Raw genomic sequence first — 19396 nt, 5'->3', positions numbered from 1 at the left:
TGCTCTTTAATTGATGTCATTACTGCTGCTGAATCACTGCATATCACTACCTGCCTCAATTTCTTGTCCTCTCCCCACCAAAGTGCCCATAGTACTGCCACCATTTCTTCAGTAAATACTGACATGTGGTCAGGAATCAGGTATATATACTCCGAACCCGACTCTCCCACTCTCCGGTTCTTTTGATCCATCTGTAAACACTGGAATATACCCATTCCAGTGCTGGCACAAATAAGACTGAAGCACTCTCGCTGCACCCCCTACTTCCTTTCTCTGACAGACATTTAGAATACTTAAGTCAACCTCAGGACCTGGGATCAACCATTGAGGTACAATAGACCGACAGACATGAGGACACACATCCAAATTAAGCACTCCCATTTCCTCTGCTACAGATTTTAATTTTCCCCCAAAGTTAGCTTTAACAGTAGTTGCTGATCCCAAGAATTCCCAGTGCTGGCTCAAGAGTCCATTTGCTTGACCATATTTAGTCTGCCCCTTTATTTTCATTAAGTACCTCACGCCAAGTTTGATCCTTCTAAGGTGCAGTGGCGTTTCCCCCATTTCTACTAAAAGAGCAGCTACTGACACCCCTGGTTTAAACACTTATCTGAAAAGGTTTTTTTTTTAAATATGGCTACACATTTTTTTTTATCTTTTAATATTTTAAGTGTTATATGCACACTGTTGCACTAAATATTAATGACTGAAACATACAACTACAAAAAAGTGGTATGCTGTAAAAATAATGTGTATGTGCACATGGTTCATTATGATCAGTTAGTTTCATCGTTAATTTTGTTTTTCTTTGCATGTCATTGCTGTGTTTCTAATTTGTATTTGGTCATTTTTATGTTCATATAAAGGTCCAACTGGGGATGGGTACAACAGCATTGCAAAACATATAGCGTGGAACTGGTTTACATGCAACATATTTCTCCCTAAACTAATGAACATAAATATTTGTATAATCTAGAAAATAATGTTTTACAGCCTGTGATAAAGACACAGCATAATCTTCTCCATATATCATAAACACTTTCCATTCTGTGTCGTAAGATGAAAGTAAAAGTCAAATCTAAAACAGAAAACATTTGTACTCTGAGTACAAAAATAGTCTTTGATGGATCCCACATGTTAAAGGGTGGTTTCAATTAGGGACCAAACGGTTTCTTGAGTTCCTTATTGAACTTGAACAATAAAACTCCACGTACAACATCTCTTGTAGTAAAGATTTATTTACATCGCAACCAGGAAAACACTTTTACAAACTGAGTAGTGTATAGATCTCTGAGGAAAATGTGCCCTAAGGAGAACACTATATATTTTGAGGAATGTATTAAAACAGACTCAGAGTGGTTACATTTACAGTGCTGTCATAATCATATATGCCTTTACAGTCTTGCTCTACTGATGCTGTATGTACATGGGAATTCCCTTTTACAAAACAAACTAAAATAATGACTCTTGGGGTATCTAGTCACAAAAGGTTAACTGGTTATATAGTTTATATATACATACCGGAACAAGAGTGGATTTTTCTTTTTGTACCCTCAATGCAAAGAAGATGGCACATTGATCAACCAGCAATTAGGACATGAAAACATGACTGACGGATCTCAGGTTGGAGTGTCATGCTGTGTTTTCTGCCAGAGATTACACACAAGCATTCTTTAACAGTTATTCAGGCAATTGTCCACAGCAACCTACCATGCAACTAAACCCTGTCATTTTGGCCATTTTCAAACTAACACCCCCGATGTCTCAGTTTTTCTCCAAGCCAAGAGCCATTTTCTCTGGGATACATTTTGACACTCAAAGTTTTTACAAATGTACTGCAGTATTTGTTATTAGTTTAAAGCATGATAGTGTTTGTAAAGATAAATGTTACTTGTGGCTTTTAAAAACCAGCTGCTAACTATTTACTTTACTTGTACCACTTCACTTATTCCTGCTACAAACCAGAAGTTTTTTTTTAATTGTGTTTTTTGCGATTTTAAATCCAATGAAAGTGAGCAGCTGAGAGTTATCATTTAAAAAAGGGATCCATTAGCCTTAAAATGGCAGGAAACCACAATGTATGAAACAAAGCTGTTGGCCACTTTAAAATCAAAACTAACGAAAAGTCTCAACTTTAGCTCAAAACATAATTCCAGCACCAAAAGATGTTTTGGAAACCCAAATGAAAGGCAAACTACAAACTTTGGTATCTGTTCTTTTAGGAGGGATAACAAGGAAAGGTTAAATTGCTTCAAAAACTAAAACAGACACAAAGTGAGCATGTACATTCTGAGCCACTGAGCGGAGTGCTGCAGTCAAATCAGTGACAACAAGCTTCAACCTTTGATAAAAGAACACAGCAGAGCGTAGTAACATCCTTTTAAGAAGAACAAATTGAGCTACAATCGTTTAAGTCAAAGCAGAAGACAATACAGAGTAGTCATGAACCTGCTGAGATACAGAATGTTTTTCTTTTGACATTTTAAAGTATGACTAAGCATATTTTCTAACTATATTTGGGTAGTTTAGAGGGCAATAAAAAAGATGGTACTGGCTATGTTCTATTTTAAAAATGAGATTTTTTTCATTTTTTAAACCGAGGAAGTTTGACAGAAATGTAAAGAAAGTATTTGATAAGATATGTTTTAAGTTGGCTTGACAAACACATGGTTATCAAAGGGGGTAGTAGTGGCCAAGTATCAGTGATGTGAACAGCATGTTGGATATAGAAAAATTATTGAGGATTGCTGATGAAGCAGTTTTTCTGAAATTCATCTCTGAAGTCTTCTCATGTCATTTGCATTGTAAAGGTGATACAACAGTTCACTCTGTCTCAGTTTGTTGTTCCCCTACCTCCTGTTCAGGGACAGGCAGCTGATCTGCAACCACCAGATCATCTGTTTCAACCACTGACTCCTCACGGAGAGCTGAATCTCCATCCGGTGCACCTACAGACAAAGCATCAGGCTGCAATGGCTGCTGTGTTTGTTCTTCAAAGGAACCTTCAATCACAATTATTTCTGTGGTGCCATTTTCCTGATGGCCTGCTGGTAACACCGGCTCTGATTCTGGTTTGTCAGACTTTGCAGGAGAAACACTTCCAGAAGGAACACTCTCAGGAGGAACACTCTCAGGAGGAACACTTTCAGAAGGAACACTCTCAGGAGGAACTCTTTCAGGAGGAACACTCTTGGGAGGAACACTTCCAGAAGGAACACTTGCATTAAGAACACTCTCAGGAGGAAAACTCCCAGGAGGAACACTCTTGGGAGGATCACCTCCAGAAGGAACACTTCCAGGATGAACACTCTCAGGAGGAAAACTCCCAGGCGGACCACTTCCAGTAGGAACACTTCCAGAAGGAACATTTCCAGGAGGAACACTTACAGCTAGTTTCATGTCTGTTTCCATTACTTTTTGAGCCCGGGCTGAGGTCAAGAGGTACAAGACCTTTACTGGCTGTCCCAAGACGTATTGTCTGCATGAAAGAAAGAGGACATCATTGTAAAAGCATCCTTTAGATTTACCTCAGCGGTTAGCAACATGCTCTTATTAATCAGCTAGACAAACCCACAGCCACAACACAATATTTCACAACACATTTGGACATTATGTGGACATTAAATAATCTGTATTAAAGTGAAACTTCAAGTTAAAGAGGATGTCTGTTTGTAATTTAGTTAAAAAGGAGAGTAGCATTAAAGGCATTAATCTGTACAGACAAGAAACGATGTGTTCAAAGTGGTTAATCCAAAGAGAGAGAACAGAGTCATGAATCCAAAGAAGAAAATAAAGGACATGTGATTTAAAGAGCAGATTTGCATCCTGTAACAGAAAAAAAGCATGCCAATTTATTTCAGAAAGACAGCAATTAAGACGTTTTTTTGCTCATCTAAAGATTAGTGTGTCATTTGGGGTGATGAGATGTGATGTGGGTAGTAGTTTCTACTCACACTCGACCCTTGGCTTTCATATCTGGTGGGTCAAAACAAGAGACAACCTTTTCAAGATACTTTTCACTATGTGCCAGTCATGATTAAAGTGGATGTCAACAGATAAACTACATACCTTTGTCCTGAATGACTTTGCAAACGTGATTTGGTCGATCAGTCAAATGTTTGGTCATCTGGTCGCCTGCTGATCCATCAACGAGGAGGTCACAGTGGAGACAGACCAGGGTTGATCTAAGAGGAGGAATAAGAGAAAAAAGATGTTTCTTGTAGAACTACAGAGAGAAAACATGGATTTAAAGTGCATATATAATTTATGAAGCTTACTTACTTTAATGCAGATGATTGTTTCTTGTGATCCATTTTGGAAAATCGGTTTTTAGTTATCGTGCTATGAAACCTAACAAAGGCCAGAGAAAGATTGGTCACAAGACGTGTCAAATTAAACACACTGGGCCTATAAATAAGTTCCATACATACGACTTCAATTCAAATACAAAACTTACCTTATCATGTGATTCCCAATGGCAACTTTGCAACTTGTTTTATATTTACACGCACCACAGTTAGAAACCATCGGGAAGTGAGTGAAAAAGTCGTCTACTGATGAGTTGCACTCGATGCACGTGTAGCGTTTCCCCTTGAGGCTGAAGATTCAAAAAGAGGGCACAATGAAGTTCAACCAGTCAGCAGTGAAAATGATAGAACTTAAAATCAACAGTCTCTTGGTCAAGTAGAGGTATGAAAGTTTAAGCGTGTTGTTTGGATACAATTTAATTAAAGACGCCAGAAGGTTCCTTCTTCAGGTCTACCAGTCTTAAAATGTCCTTTACACCACATTGTCTCCTGACTCATCTGCTTAAAAGCCCATGTCATATGATTGATGCAGCATATTAGCTTTGATTACTGAGACCAATTAACCAAATATCACACTCATTAGTTGTTAAAGGAAAGAATCCCCACTCTGTCCACTACACACCATGTTATTTTTAGTCAGCCTAATGAACAGTGTCTGGAAAATTAATTGAAAACACAATTAGCTTCTTTGTGAACAGCTAGGCCTTAATAACCTATATTAATGTGCTCCACTCCTGAATACCCAGGTGGTGGAGGTCTGTATTAGTGGTCACGAGGGGGATCCTGATGATTCAGGGGACCCAAAGCTAAACATGCGGGTTGTAATGGAGTATTCTTTGGGGCCCAAATTTACAAGCCAAGAGTCAGTTCCACAAATTATTTTCTATAACCCAAACACAGAGTTTAGGCATTCAATCAACATTAAGTACTTTAAAATGTAACAATGTAGTTCTGCACTCTGATTGACATTTATAAAAAATCTTTAGACTGATGCACCAGACCATGAACAGTATTTTTTCTTTTACAATTAATTCTTCTTTCTGTCAAAAACTTGTAGCCAAAATTATCCACAATTCAATTTGACTATCATAGATTTGGTTGCACTGGACTAACCAACAAGCCTCTGGCAGGTTACAGAGGTCTGATGAGCTCATCTTAATGAGCTCATCTTAATGACGCCAGCTTTTTTTACTTTTGTTTAAGTAATTCTCAAATGATGTTGCCTCGATTGGAATCACTTAAAGCAGTTTATCTGATTTCTTGTAGCTCTTGTTGACACTGCAAATGATTTTATACACAATTTAAACAAAGTGACAGTCTTAATGGGCATAAAGAGACTTCAACGCTTGAACTAGTGGTAATCCCTATTACGATACAAAATTCAGGTTGAGAAGGTTCAACCCTTTGTTAATATTTATTTGAGTGTCTGAGTGCTGTGTGGAAAGCTTGGTTACCAACCTGAGACCCCTGAGCGCCAGGTTGTGCTTGCCAGTGCGGTTATTTTGCTTCTTGCTCTGGGTTGCCTTGGCCTTTCCTGCTGCAGAGATGTTTGACCTTGGGTTGAGGATGTTGATGGGAGTTTTGGTTTTCTGATTCAAACTCTGTTTTTGTGGACCGACAATAGGAATGGGTCGATCAGGGGAGGTGGGCAGAGAGGTGGACTTTCCTGTGAGGGAGGCTCGAATGGTGACCTGGAAAGAAAGCAGAGTGCATTAAAGCTAAGTGAAATTTGTACTTAAAATAAATTAAGTCAAAGCAAAGAAAATGTGGTGATGTGATTAAGACAGGGACTGACCTTTGTTCCTGGAGGGAGACCCTCCAAAGCTTTAGGTTTCCTGAAAGTCTTGTGAACATTAGCCCTATGCTCCACTTTCTCCTTGAGGGTGAGGAAATTCAGTCTACACTTTCCACAGCGATGGATACCTTTTCTCTGAAATCAAAAAAAAAAAAACAGGAACAAAAAGTCTGATTAGTTAAGGATGCAACTACTGGATAACTGCTGAGATGGTTCATTTTCTACTGATTTCATTTCTGATGATGGAACAGCCGTGAGTTTTGTTTTGCTTTAACTTGTGAACACTGTGATGCTTATTGCTCTTTTGGTGAGGTTAAGGGAAGCATGTTTTAAATATCCCACTAAAGTGAGCTTCAAAAATCATAATTAATCACTTCTTGGAGTTGTAGGTAAAAGTACAAATCAACTAATGTGAGTTTATTTTTTGAAAATACTCTTCAAACTATTTTACGTTAACATAATCAATACACAATTAGAAGAAGAATATCTATAAGGCTGTTCCATAACTCTGAGATCTCTGAGTAATGACACCTTTACAGAGGCTTTATGATAGATAAAATGAAATGCAGGACACAATGTACCTGATGTTTCATGTAGTGCTGCATGTACACATGACCACTTTTAAGAACTTTGAGACAGAATGGACAGAGGAGGTCTTTAGTGTTTTCATGAGCACTTCGGAAATGTGCCTCCACATCTGAGAAGAACGAGGACCTGAAACTGCAGACCTAGAGAAACAGTGAGAGGAAACGTCAGAATCCATGAATGATTTCCTCGAAATATTAACACAAACTATGACTCAGTATGAAGCGACAGACCTGGCACACGTAGGGCATTTCTCCAGGTTTGTGGTTGTCCTTCATGTGCTCCAGGAGAACCTGCTCTGACTCGAAGGCAAGCTCACATATCTTGCAATTGGCTAAAAAAGGAAAGAAAAGAAGTTTATAAAAGGCCACTCTGTGTTTGATCACACTGTTATGCTAGGCTGTAAAGTTAAAGATGTCATACTGGAGGATTCGATGGGGCTGTGGGCGCTCTCAATGTGGCACTGCAGCTGGAACGGAGTCCCGTACTTTCGGTAACAATGCTGGCATGTGGTGTGGCTTTCCCAGCTCTCACTGTTCTGTTTCTCCAGCTCCAGGTGGTGCTTCATATGGTTCATGAACCTGCAGGGAGAAGTAGACACATTACTTTCAAGATATTTACACGTGTTACATCAGAGACGGAAAGCACCAATTAAGACAATGTGGGCCAATATGAACTCTATCCTGCAACATTTTGGGTCATCATCAGGAATTTCTTTCTCCAAAAACAGCCCACGCCCCCCCTCCCTCTCTCCTTCTGGATTCAAATCTTTATTTAAGGAATATGTATGTATGGGGCAAAGTTATGTTTCCAGTTATTAGTGACTGTTTTTAGATTTATTTAGCGTTAGTATTATTAAGATTTTGTTGTGGTAAAGAATGTAGAAAAACATAATAGGTTTGGTTGTTTAACATATTATTATAGAGTTGTTTTTTTTTTAAACAAAGTTTATTTATGAATTTTTCAATACAATAATAATGTACAGTGATGACATATACTGATTAATAGAATCCCCCACCCATGGTAACATTAAGAGGGAATACAACTTAATATCAAAACATTACAATGGAATGAAATAAAACAAATGAATAAATAATAATAATAAAATAATAATATGAAATACAATACATAAATTGAAATAAATACCAAAGTTAAGAAAGTGAAATGTTACAGGTTAAAACAGTACACTATTATCTAGGGCAGGGGTGTCGCCAAGTACGGCCCGGGGGCCAATTGCGGCCCAAGGTCCATTTATTTATGGCCCCAAGCTTCCATCTTAAAATGTGTTATTAATAGCAAAGAAATTAATCACAGTTTCTTTCTACAAACAAAACTAAAGTCAATCCAGAAACATCTCAAAATGCTTCATATGGACTACCTGTCTAAAACCAAAGCTCTGGGAATTCTGCAAGACGGCAATAAAGAAGAAACACAAAGACTCTTAAAGTTGACAAGTTTTCAAATTCATGTTTTTATCATGATGTGAAAATGTTCTTGATGAACACTAAAACTTCAGAAGACACAAAAGAGGACACAAGACAGGATCAAATTATAAAATTGTGCAGAAAAGGCACAATTTGGTGCATCAAAAATGTTCAGAACTCAGGAAAGTAATTATATAGTTCTTAAAATGTTGTCTGCTGGTCAGAAAGGTCTTAAAAAAAACATGAAAAAGAAGTGTGATGAAATCTAGATCGTGATCCTGCCATAGGAAAATAATGATACTAAATATTAAATAAATATTTCATGTATAACTTTTAGGATTCCTAAGTCTCAGTAGGAGCCACTGGCCCTGAGGTATTCTGACAACATCATATGTGGCCCTCTTTGAAAAAAGTTTGGACACCCCTGATCTAGGGCATACACAAGCACTGAAACACACAAAAGAGGGGGGAAGCCGCATGAGCCAAAGGGGCATCTCAAGGGTCCTTCAATTTTCATATGCCTCTTATTGCTTACATTGACATGAAAGGTTACTCATCCACAAAATTATCAGAGCCTAAAACATCAACACGACTCAGAAAGGGCTGCCATATCAGTAAAAACTTGTTAGCTGATCCCCTGACAGTATACCTTATCTTCTCCAGCTTTACAAAATGTAACATGTCTCTAATCCACTGTTTAAATGTTGGAGGGTTACAGTCTTTCCATCTAATCAAAATTTGTCTTCTTGCTACAAGTGTGGCAAAAGAAAGAAAACTCTGTGTGTCTTTGTTCAAAATTAGGTGTTGTGTTGCCACACCAAATAGCGCTAAGAAAGCAGACAGTTCTAAAACTCTACCTGTAGTTTTGGAAAGTAGATCAAATATTAACAGCCAAAATTGGATAACCCGGGACATTCCCAAAACATGTGGATTAAAGTGGCTTCAGATTGTTTACAGCGATCACATATAGGGTTTATATTGGGCACAAAATGAGACAGTTTAACTTTGGTCCAGTGCAGTCGGTGGAAAATTTTAAACTGCATAACAGTATGCTTCATACATATCGAAGATGTATATATTCCCCTCATCATCTTAGACCAAAGGGTCTCTGAGATTTTCGTATTAAGATCACTATAGAGTATTTCTTGATAAGAATACTGTCTCTTTAATATAGTTTTGTGTGTGGCACAGACAGTGGGAGGAGTCAGTGGAAGCTAGGCTGGTTTGGAGTCGCACAGTTTTTTACCATGTCTGTCTAGAGTTTTGTTTATTATTGTGGAATCCTGCATCATCCGCCAAATATTTGGATTTGTGACACTGATGAAACATCTAAATAAATTTGTTTTAGTTTTTACAACATTGAACGGCTCATGAGAAGATGATTGCTCTTGATGCAACAGGGAGACACGTGTAAGCCAGGACTCCAGCTAGCAATGCAGTTTCGTCTGCTACAATGTATTTTTCAAGGTTCTACTAAGTGTGTCAATTCAGACATATTTTACGGATTTTGAAGGGGGATCCTTAGTACTTTTTTTTACTCATTAAAACAGGAGGAAATGTACCTTTCTAGGTCACATATGAATTTTATGGTAAAATTTTAATACAACTATTTAATCAGTCAGTGAACAGATTGCAAATTTGGAAATAAAACTCATCAGAGGTCATGTTTGAAAGTGTTTTGTTTTTATCTGACAAACTCTCAAATATTTACACTACCTATTTGGTATTTTACAGAATGAAAAGCAGGCGTACAATTAATCAAGAAAATTACATGCACTTTAATCTTTCCCTCATGAGTATTCCATGAGTTTGTATAAAATGCTGATTATTCTGAAAAGTTCATTCTGAGGGAAATCGTTGACCACATCGAAACTTAGGTTACCATACTAACATTATTTAAGTATACAAGACGTACAACAACTCGTAATCAAAACAATGCCATTCATGATAACAGATACTTAGGGAATGAATAAATGAATAAATAAATAAATAAATAAATAAATACCCTGAACTGTAACTGTGGGTTCATGATGTAACTATGCAGAATGTTAAGCAATAACTCAAGGAGTAGTTCCATTTATAGGTGCATTAAAAACTAATGTTAACAGGGGAAAATACTATATGGTCCAGGTCCCAAGGGTTCGAAGATAAACGCAGTACTCTCCTTGTGCCTAATTTCTAAGCATCTATAATGTCGTTATAATATCAACCATTACAAAAAGATTTTGGTTTTGTCTAATGATGTATCACCCCGCGTCCCCAAGCAGCCCCTCTGCAGCTTCCTGCCTCAGCTGCCCCCGGTGAGGGATGGTCCATTTTTCAACATGCTTGTTCTGCTGCCTCAGCTCCTCTAATAGAAATCTTCATGTGGCTGAACCATGACCTCCACTGTGAGAGCGTGGCTGCGGTACAAATGCGTTTCCCCATTAAAAGCAGCTTACAGAAGCTTTTTTTTTTGCAATGTCCTGAAGTAGAGTTATTTAATCAAAAGGAACAGTTCTTACGCCAAATAAACTCGCCTTCATTTTTCATCTTTAGGCCCATGAGGAAAAGCGTCTAATGCTGCCATCCATCTGAGAAGAAAACTGCAGTGAGGACGGCCAACATCGCTTTATTGGTGTCGGACAGACATCTTCTCAACAAGCCCTTCAAGTCCCATTCTGCGTTCTAAGGGCTTATGATGCACCTTATTTATGTAGCAGTTCAATATAAAGAAGGGTGATGTGACTGCAAACCAAGGAAACAAATGTACTACCATGAGAATTTAGTTAAAGGAAAGACTTTAAAGCAATCTGCCAAAATATATTTCTTCATCTGACAACCCTTTCTCCTGGAGAATTACATTTGTAAAGGATATTAATAAATAGGTTAATTTACTAGTAGTAACATCTCAATGTCTGTCTATATAAAGTATAGAGACATATCTCATAGACTACTGTTGTTTTAAACGGAACAATTAAAAATGCACCAATTGGGGGCGCAGTTGGCATAACGGTTTAAAAATGAATGAACTGGTTCCGTTTGGTCATTTTAAATCATTAGTTTTAAAATGTTTAACCTCTGATTGTACCGGTTTTAACTGACTTTGTGTAACATTATTTTTCAATGGTTGTAACATTACTTTTAATTGTTGTCTGTTTTTAATTGATCATCATTCTTTTAGGGTTATATCTTTTATTTGCTTGTCATGCATTTTAATGTTTCTTTTATATGCTTGTCATCATTGTAAATGAGGGCTTGCTCTCAAGGGGTTTCGAGTTTAAATAAACCAACTGATAGGAGTTCAATGCTGCCTATTTTGGACACAAGTTAATAAATATGCTGTCATAACCTGGTACATTAATCATCAACATCCACCACCTATATTTAAAGGAAACATAAACTGGTCAGCATTAGTTTACCCCCCAGAGGTTTTTATGCTGTAGGGCTGACGATAACAGATAAGTTCAGTTTGTTCATCTAAAAGATCCCTTTGTTCAACCTTATAGATTGCACAACACAGAGTAGATTCATGTGCATCCTTTTATTAATCTCTCATTTCAACTCCAGAAAAACAGCCTTCCTCCAGTAAGTCAACAGTGGACTTATTTCAGTTATAAAACTAAAAAAACAAGCTGATAATACTTGATATCTCTTTAGTCCTCTTTTTTTTCTACACCAGCCCAATATGTTACATTTAAAGTGTCTAAAACCAAGTACCATAACTATTATAACATGAATTATAACTTATTGACTAAACTGATTTCATTTTCTGTTTTCTTATTTGAAATCTGGTGCAGTCTGTATGATGGTTCCAGCCTTTAATCTCAGTTTTTCCATTTATCTTAACACTACCAAAAGTGGTTCCACGTTCCACACAACACAAACAATCGAGCTTCAACGTATCCAGCGCTTTATTTACCATACAAGTCCATAACATTGTCTAAATCACAACAACAAGGCAATGATCGATCCACCTGACAATTTTACTCCACTGTCCTTCTATAACTCAAGTTACATACAACCACAAGTTTGGTGACTACTAACTTTGTTTGATGACAGGACTGTTTCTGACCTGAATGCCCGCTTTGTGAAAATGCATCAACTAGGGATGTACATTTTAAGTATTTTCCGTGATCGATTTTTGGAAATGTTAACGATCAATTATCGATTAATTGATAAAAAAAAACATTATTATTCTCACGTCAAAAACAATGCCAAATATGTTGTTTTACCCCTAAATTATATTTTCTACAGCAACAAAATGCATATAACTGACAGGATTGAATACGGGTACATGTTTGACGTGCAGAATATCAACGATCAGGCTCATTAAAATATTCTCCGCGGACATAATCTTATAAAGTGAAGTCTCATAATACTAACAGAAAAGTACTTCAGACTCACAGTGTCCAGTTTTCTGTCTACTCGTTCTTATTCAGAAAAATAAACATGTGTATTCGGTCAGGTGTCAGCCGGGAGCGCAACCGGGTCATAATCAGTCCCGCTGGAGAAAAGCCCAGACGGCTCTGATGTTGCTGGTCTGTAAACGTAGCGTACCAGAATTTCCCACCTGTCTGTTGCCTTTGTATCCAAAAGTGGGAAATATCCTGTTTAAAGCTGTCAACCTTTGTGTCAGTGTCGTTGTTGGCAGCAGTTTTGTATTGATCCTCTTTTAAAAAGCGCATGTGGAGACCTGACGCACAGCAGCAGCCCCCAGCTGAGCGTCTCCGCTGTGTGCAACACCTTTAACAGCTGATTCACATCCAAACATGCTTTAAACTTAAAACACCTCACTGATAGATGAGTGTAATATGAGACCACATGATGTTTGTTCCACGTGACGGAAAATTGATAACAAAAATGTGTGTTTCGAGTAATTTCTTAACAATCAATTAATCGATAATCGATTAATTGTGGTCATCCCTAGCATCAACCTACTGGATGAAGCCAACAGATTTTCAGCCGTGACAAATGTTTACAGCAGTGTGGATGTTGCTGAGCAAAATCCTCCCCCTCTGCATCAAGAAGAAAATCACTCAACAGAACGTAGAGGCTTTACATTGAGAGTCAAACGCGTACCTCTGTAGAGACACAGTTCTTACTGAGCAGACTGGGGCTGATTCTTCTCTGCAGTAGGCTAAAGCTGTAACTACCAATGTAATATCATCCTTTTTTATAAGTGTTAGGTTTGTCTGTGTCTTCTATGTCATTGTGTTGTTGTGTTCTGTGTCTTCTAACACTCAAACACATGATGTACAATCATATATAAAACAAAGAACACAGTAAATCCTCTCACCGGAGAAGCATGATCTAAAGTATTAAGTTGATACGATTTTGGAATAAAATGCTACCAGCTGAACTACTCTGTAAATTAACTAAAACCAGCAGCTCTCCTTAGGCCCCTGACACAAACAGGAGCACAATGAGGACGACAGAGCAGATCAGCTGGTTCTGGACCAGGATGAACCAGAGAACAGGTCTTTTGGCATACCAGAAGGATAGCTGTAAAAGCCCACAGGGCATGAGGCCCAACATTCAGAGGTGAACAACAGTGCACTTGTTGTTTTATTTACATTTTTGCAGACACAGAATCTGGCATAGAAAACTAATGAATTATTACTGTGTTATTTCACTGGAGACTAGAAAGAGAAAAGTCCTACCTGATGTTGTTCTTCAGAATCTTTAAGCAGCTCTGGCACTTGAAGGTGTTGTTGGTCCTCAGTGTCGTCTCCTTCTTTTTCCCGTCTCCCTCAAACCGGCCGTAATAGAAATCTGAGACGAGCATGATGCGCTTGTTTGAACCGATGTCCTGAGCCATGCTCTGCACGTTTACACAACCACTCTGATAGAAGAAAATGTTTGAGATTAATTAAGACTGATGTGTGTAAACAAAGACACAAGCTTTACTCAAAAATAATTTATCCCCAAACGTTGCAAATGGTTAAAAACTTAAATATATGGAAAATACAAATCGATCCGGTCTCCAAAGTAATGATGAATATACAATTTGTAAAAGATGTGATTCTAAAAATATCCAACCAACCATTTAGTTTTCAATCAACGGCTTTGTGCAGACTTATCTTCTACAAATGTATATTATTATTGATTTGGTTTTTACTCACAGATATGTGACTCCTCAGCGCATCCAGTGTAATAAACTCCTCATCACACTTGGGGCACTTTTTCTTTGTGACCCCATTTTCCACTGGTACTGCTGTGTTTGTTGGTACTACAGAAAAACAGTCAGATGTGACAAATCAACAACACACACAATGAGATGAAACTTCAATAAGATCACAGAGAGGTATCATAACACATCTTTGACAACAGACATACCAAAATCAATCTTGGGTCTTTTTGCTGAGTTGTCTGCTTGCTGTGGTGGCAACCTTTGCTTTGCAAAGTTGTGATCTGTTAGAAGAAAAATGCATTTAAATTTTTGTTCTTTCCTGCAGGGTTATCTGAAAATATGAAGAAGTGGATTTACATGTTGCATGAAATCACCTCTGTTATTGTTGTTTGTCTGTATAGGCACAGTGAAGGTATGGGGAGCTTGTGAGTTGGAGAGGCTCAGTTGCATTGGATTGGGTTGCGTTGAGTACATGGCGGGGTTTCGGACATTAGCCAGCGTCACTATGTTGTTGCTGATTTGTTGCACCTGAGGCCTGTGGACAGCACTGGGTATTACTGTGGCAGGAGAAACCTGCTGAAACAGCTGAGGCTGACCGGCTGAAAGACAGAAGAAAAACAGATGTGGTATAAAAGATATAAACTACAGAGGCATTAGATAAAGCTCTTTTTAACACTATATCTCTGAGGAAGATGGACTCCTCTGGGGCACGTTACACACATCTTTACCTGATACAATTGTAAATGAAGTCCCAGGAGGGTACTGGTTCCCAAGAGAAGCCAGGAACTCTCTGTTGTTCACCAAATTTGGAGAAGTGACGATGAAACCCTGAAGGAAAGAACAAATCCACATTAACCGGGTTCATGATGCACATCATTCAAAAAATACACGAATGGAAAAAATGAAAATCAAACCAACAATACCTGGTTGTTGACAATAACAGGCTGTGGGGTCACTGTCGTCATGTTAGGTGCTGCAGCATTGACAGCGTTTCCGGCCACATTCACAGGCAGCATTATGGGCGAGGAGCTAATGGCTGGCTGAATAGCAGTATGCTTGATTTCTGGCTTCCCTGCACTGTTTCTTTGGGGAGGTGGAGGGTTAGACCTACTGTCCTTTTGGTTACTAGCTGTAAAGACAAACAAAAGAGTCACAATGAGATACTTTTAACAGAGATAATCTGCAATACGGTAGAAGACAAGCAAAAGAGATTACATGTTTATCTATTGTAGATATCAATTCAAAATCCCAGCTTCAAGCACTTAGGCTTATTTAATAATATTACAGAGTTTTCTGACATATATTCTTTAAATGTTGATAACCAGGGGCAAAATATTCTGAAAAATTAATCAGATTTTGGGCTAAAGTTAAAAAAATAAAATACATTTTTTCAATATTCTATATAAAAGAACAAAGAAGTTGTAAAAATATGAGCACACATTCTATTATTATGCAGAAAGTTTGGAACTTAAACATAGTTAAATTAAATGTTAAATAAAAAGGGTAATAACATACAAAGCACTCCAACAAAGATGGGTTCATCGTCATCATCTTCTATTAACTGGACTTCAGGAACTTGTTTCTGCCACGGCTCCAGCTCCTCCTCCACACACTCCATAAATAGTTCAGACATTGTGAACCTGCAGACAAACAACAAATATTTGATTACAACCTGAAATAATCAAAATTCTTCATCTGATAACACTTTAAGATACCACCTGCAGAGAAAAGATTAAATATGACATGGTGAAAGGAAATGAATTCCAAAAAAAAGTCCAAACATCTCAACTAAAGTTAAACTTTGTAGGACATAGAATCTGCATATTTATTTTCAACTTTTGGCACTTTTATGAACAGGAAGAGTAATGCGTTCTAAATGGTGGGTCACGCCATCTCCCTTGAACTCTAAAAGTGACAAGACTCCAAAAAATGGAAACCAGCAAAACTCACAACATAACTTTCTCACAATGACAGCTTATGATGCCTGCCGTGAAGAAGACCACTAACTTCTTACTTTATGCACACAGACACCAAGTTGGAGGGGAAATCACAGCATAGTGTGAAACATGAGGATACAATTACCCAAAACCTACAGTTCAATCACAGGCCATCAATCCCACCCTTACTCATTTCTATACTCTTGAATCAAAGCTGGCATACTGTGATCACACTGAGACAACATATGAAGCCTGACAAGGATTTGTTTCAGAGGTTGTATTTTCAAACCGTGAAGCAACATCTATTTTTTCTCAAAAGCCCCATCCTATTGGCAGGGTGGTTTGCACAAGATGTGTTGCAACCAGTCTTTACTTCCGGGTCCAAAAACAATTCACTACTGAATACAAACTACTGCATGTGCTTGTGGGTGTGTCCCTCACAGTAAATCATTCTCTCTTTGTGTAGAGAGAAACACTTGATCAAAACAGGAAAGTTGAATTACATGTATTTGCTTGGAAAGTAAAATATAATTGTTATACGATCTGTTCTGACTAGTCTGTTAAAACACTGTGAGCCAAGCATCAACCAGCAGAGAAATATCAACACTGATTTGTACTTTGTTTCTAGTAAACTACAGCCAAACATGCGGTTGTCTTTCAGCTTTATTTTTTGCTTTTAACAAAGAAACACCTCTCCATCAACATACTGATGACACACTTGTGTTAACACATAGAAACTGCAAGCAATGCCTCAGTGTTTTAGAGGAGATGATGGTGATTTTTTGTGTGACTTTGGGTTTCTACCTCTCAAAAAAAACAGTACATTGATGTGAAAATAAGCAGGAATAGAACCAAGGCCAGCATTTTCTTAAACAAACATTGCCGGTTTGTTGACACACAAGAGCAGGTTAGGACATTCTTTTAGAGAAAAAATGCCAGGAGTATTTGTAATTTCTCCCCTTTTTGAAATCTGACTACCATCACTGTAGCAGTAAAAATACAGTGATAATGTGAAAGGCTATAGAAATGTTGTTCATGACACTGTGATATCTTCAAACTGGGGCAAATGTCCCCATTTAAAAACTGTGACCAAGTGGGTTCAATTCAAACGATGTTTTAGGACAGTCTAATACAGCGATGCTTATGATAGTTCTTCAGCCTCCATCAGAAATAATAAGACCCAATATTGGAACAATCCTGTACAACTGACTTATAAAGTGGCAAAAGTCTAGGTTGTTACAGCAGCTGTTGAACATCTGCCCAAAAGAAATAACACATTTAACCCAAGCGGCAACCTCCGGTCTCCAGCTATGAAGCCCATGTGGAAGTGTGATAAACTGCAGTTCATAGAGAATCCACTTAAGGCTGACTGCACAAACACCGGAAACCACATAGACGCCAATTCAAAAAAGACGATCTTTGCAGCATTAATAAACATGTTTACAGCCTGGTTCAGAAAAACGGCTTGGGTCTATGTAGCTAATTTCTCTATCGGCACACTCTGTACGGGGGTGATTTTTTTCTAACCTGATGGTTCAGAAGATATTAAGATTACCAGTCTTTGCCCAAATAAGGACATGACTGACTTGACTCCCAGACGGGAACACATAGCTGTTGGCTAAGAACTCCACCTCTTTACGACACACTCTGCCTGGTTGAGTTACGCATTTCCAATATGGTTGCCGCTGTCGATTGGCTTTAAAACAGCGCTCAGGAACAGATGGGTGACGTCACGGATACTACATTTATATTTATACAGTCTATGGGAAAAACGTGTGCAGTCATGATAGTGCCAGACTCATTACCAATGGAGGATGTAGTAGGGGCCGCCCCTTAACCAATCAGGACAGCGGATTGCAGATTAGCTATGATTGGTCCGTCATAACGGGAACAAGGGGAATAATAGCATTGCTTGATACAAAGGCATTGGAAAACGCAGAGACTTTGCAATAGTCTCACATTACTCCACTTACAGATGAGTACCGATGGACATTATGAACCTTTCTTCAAACCCAGCAGAAAAAAAGCAACATTTTTTACACCATTCCTACCAACAGTAGCTTTAATGTAATGTACAGTCAAAAACTGTCCCAAAGTAAGCTTCCATTGTTGTTTTTACAATAAAACCCATAAAGAATGAAAATTAAATGACTGAATTGAAGTATTTCCATGAACTTCCGGTAACACATTAACTAAATACTAGATTATCTACAGGTAAACAACAGAAGCTATTTCAGTGTGCAGCTAGCATTCATCTGATGTTGTTAGCTTCTCGATCCTATTCAATGTAGATGGAGCTAATGCTAACGAGCTAACGTTGATGATCTCCAATGCTCCTGCTCCTCGATGACTGCCCTTTGCGGTGGGATTAAGCATTGCGTGCAAGATCACACTATCGAGCCATCATAAAATGTTACCTAAACTGCTCTGACTATGTGCATTGCATCTGTTAGCACCAGGTCGATGAGCGCACCGTGACACTGGCTAGGTTAGGTTAGCCTGTGAATGGTGGGACAAAGACTCCAGAGTTCAGTGTGCAGGTGTAGCATCTCCGCCTACCTCTCTCAAACCCAACGCCTGGGATTCAAGCCAAGAACCAACTTCAGCACAGTCCTTCACCGACAGAGTTAGTACAGTGACAGTCACTTTTCACAGGAGGGGAGAAAACTGTAGCGATGGTCCAAGGTGGTGGAAAGACTGGAGCGATCTAGACCAATCAGACTGCCTGAAACATTTTGCTTCACCACTTCCGGTCCCTAATTTCTGTACTTCCGGGTGTCTCTCGAGTTTTATAATTGTATATTCTCACATTAAACCAAACTACAGCTGCGCTTTGACTCAAACATGTTATGTATGTCCAGCAGATTCACTATGAATCTATTATGATCCAGTATAATCCTGCCTGTTCAGCTTCATTTGGCTTGGGGCCGACACAGGAAAAGAAAACAGGAAGACCCAACAGATGCATTAGGTTGGACATGTATACCCTTTTAAAAACATCACGGGTTAAATCATCCTTGAACTTGTCCGTGAAGAGACAATTTAATGTCTCATCTAGGGTTGCCAACTGTCCCGTATTAGCCGGGACATCCTGCACATTGTGCTAAATTGGTTTATTTCATACAGGACCTAATTTTTCCCGTATATTGACTATTAACTCTTGTAAATACAGCAGACTGCACTCTACTACGGTGGCCCTGAAGTGCAAATCAAAACGGCAATTCAGAAAACAGTAC

At 38.4% G+C, this 19396-nt stretch overlaps 1 protein-coding gene across 1 annotated transcript; it reads right to left on the bottom strand.

The window, feature by feature from the left end:
- Positions 1–1220: 1220 nt before the first annotated feature.
- znf280d (zinc finger protein 280D) lies at positions 1221–18888 on the bottom strand. The gene is made up of 18 exons (XM_034680477.1): positions 18720–18888; positions 15739–15863; positions 15147–15352; positions 14952–15051; positions 14598–14822; positions 14430–14504; positions 14216–14322; positions 13754–13935; positions 7111–7268; positions 6921–7021; positions 6684–6830; positions 6103–6237; positions 5766–5998; positions 4457–4597; positions 4282–4350; positions 4069–4184; positions 3954–3975; positions 1221–3478 (listed from the first exon to the last, which is right to left on the bottom strand). The coding sequence occupies exons 2-18, from the start codon at positions 15854–15856 to the stop codon at positions 2824–2826; spliced, it is 2790 nt and encodes a 929-aa protein (XP_034536368.1). The 5' UTR covers positions 15857–15863; positions 18720–18888; the 3' UTR covers positions 1221–2823.
- Positions 18889–19396: the final 508 nt, after the last annotated feature.

This window comes from Notolabrus celidotus, chromosome 3 (assembly GCF_009762535.1).
Source record: "Notolabrus celidotus isolate fNotCel1 chromosome 3, fNotCel1.pri, whole genome shotgun sequence".
In the NCBI taxonomy this organism is placed as follows: Eukaryota; Metazoa; Chordata; class Actinopteri; order Labriformes; family Labridae; genus Notolabrus; species Notolabrus celidotus.
This window is presented reverse-complemented; position numbering and strand designations above follow the sequence as displayed.

Bases quoted from the DNA above. Each gene is read 5' to 3' on its own strand.
- znf280d (XM_034680477.1), bottom strand. From the start codon at position 15,856: ATGTCTGAACTATTTATGGAGTGTGTGGAGGAGGAGCTGGAGCCGTGG. The intron at 14,323-14,429 runs GTATGTCTGTTG...GTTTTTCTGTAG, and splicing joins AAGACCCAAGATTGATTTTG to TACCAACAAACACAGCAGTA. The intron at 3,976-4,068 runs GTATGTAGTTTA...TTGACCCACCAG, and splicing joins CAAAGTCATTCAGGACAAAG to ATATGAAAGCCAAGGGTCGA.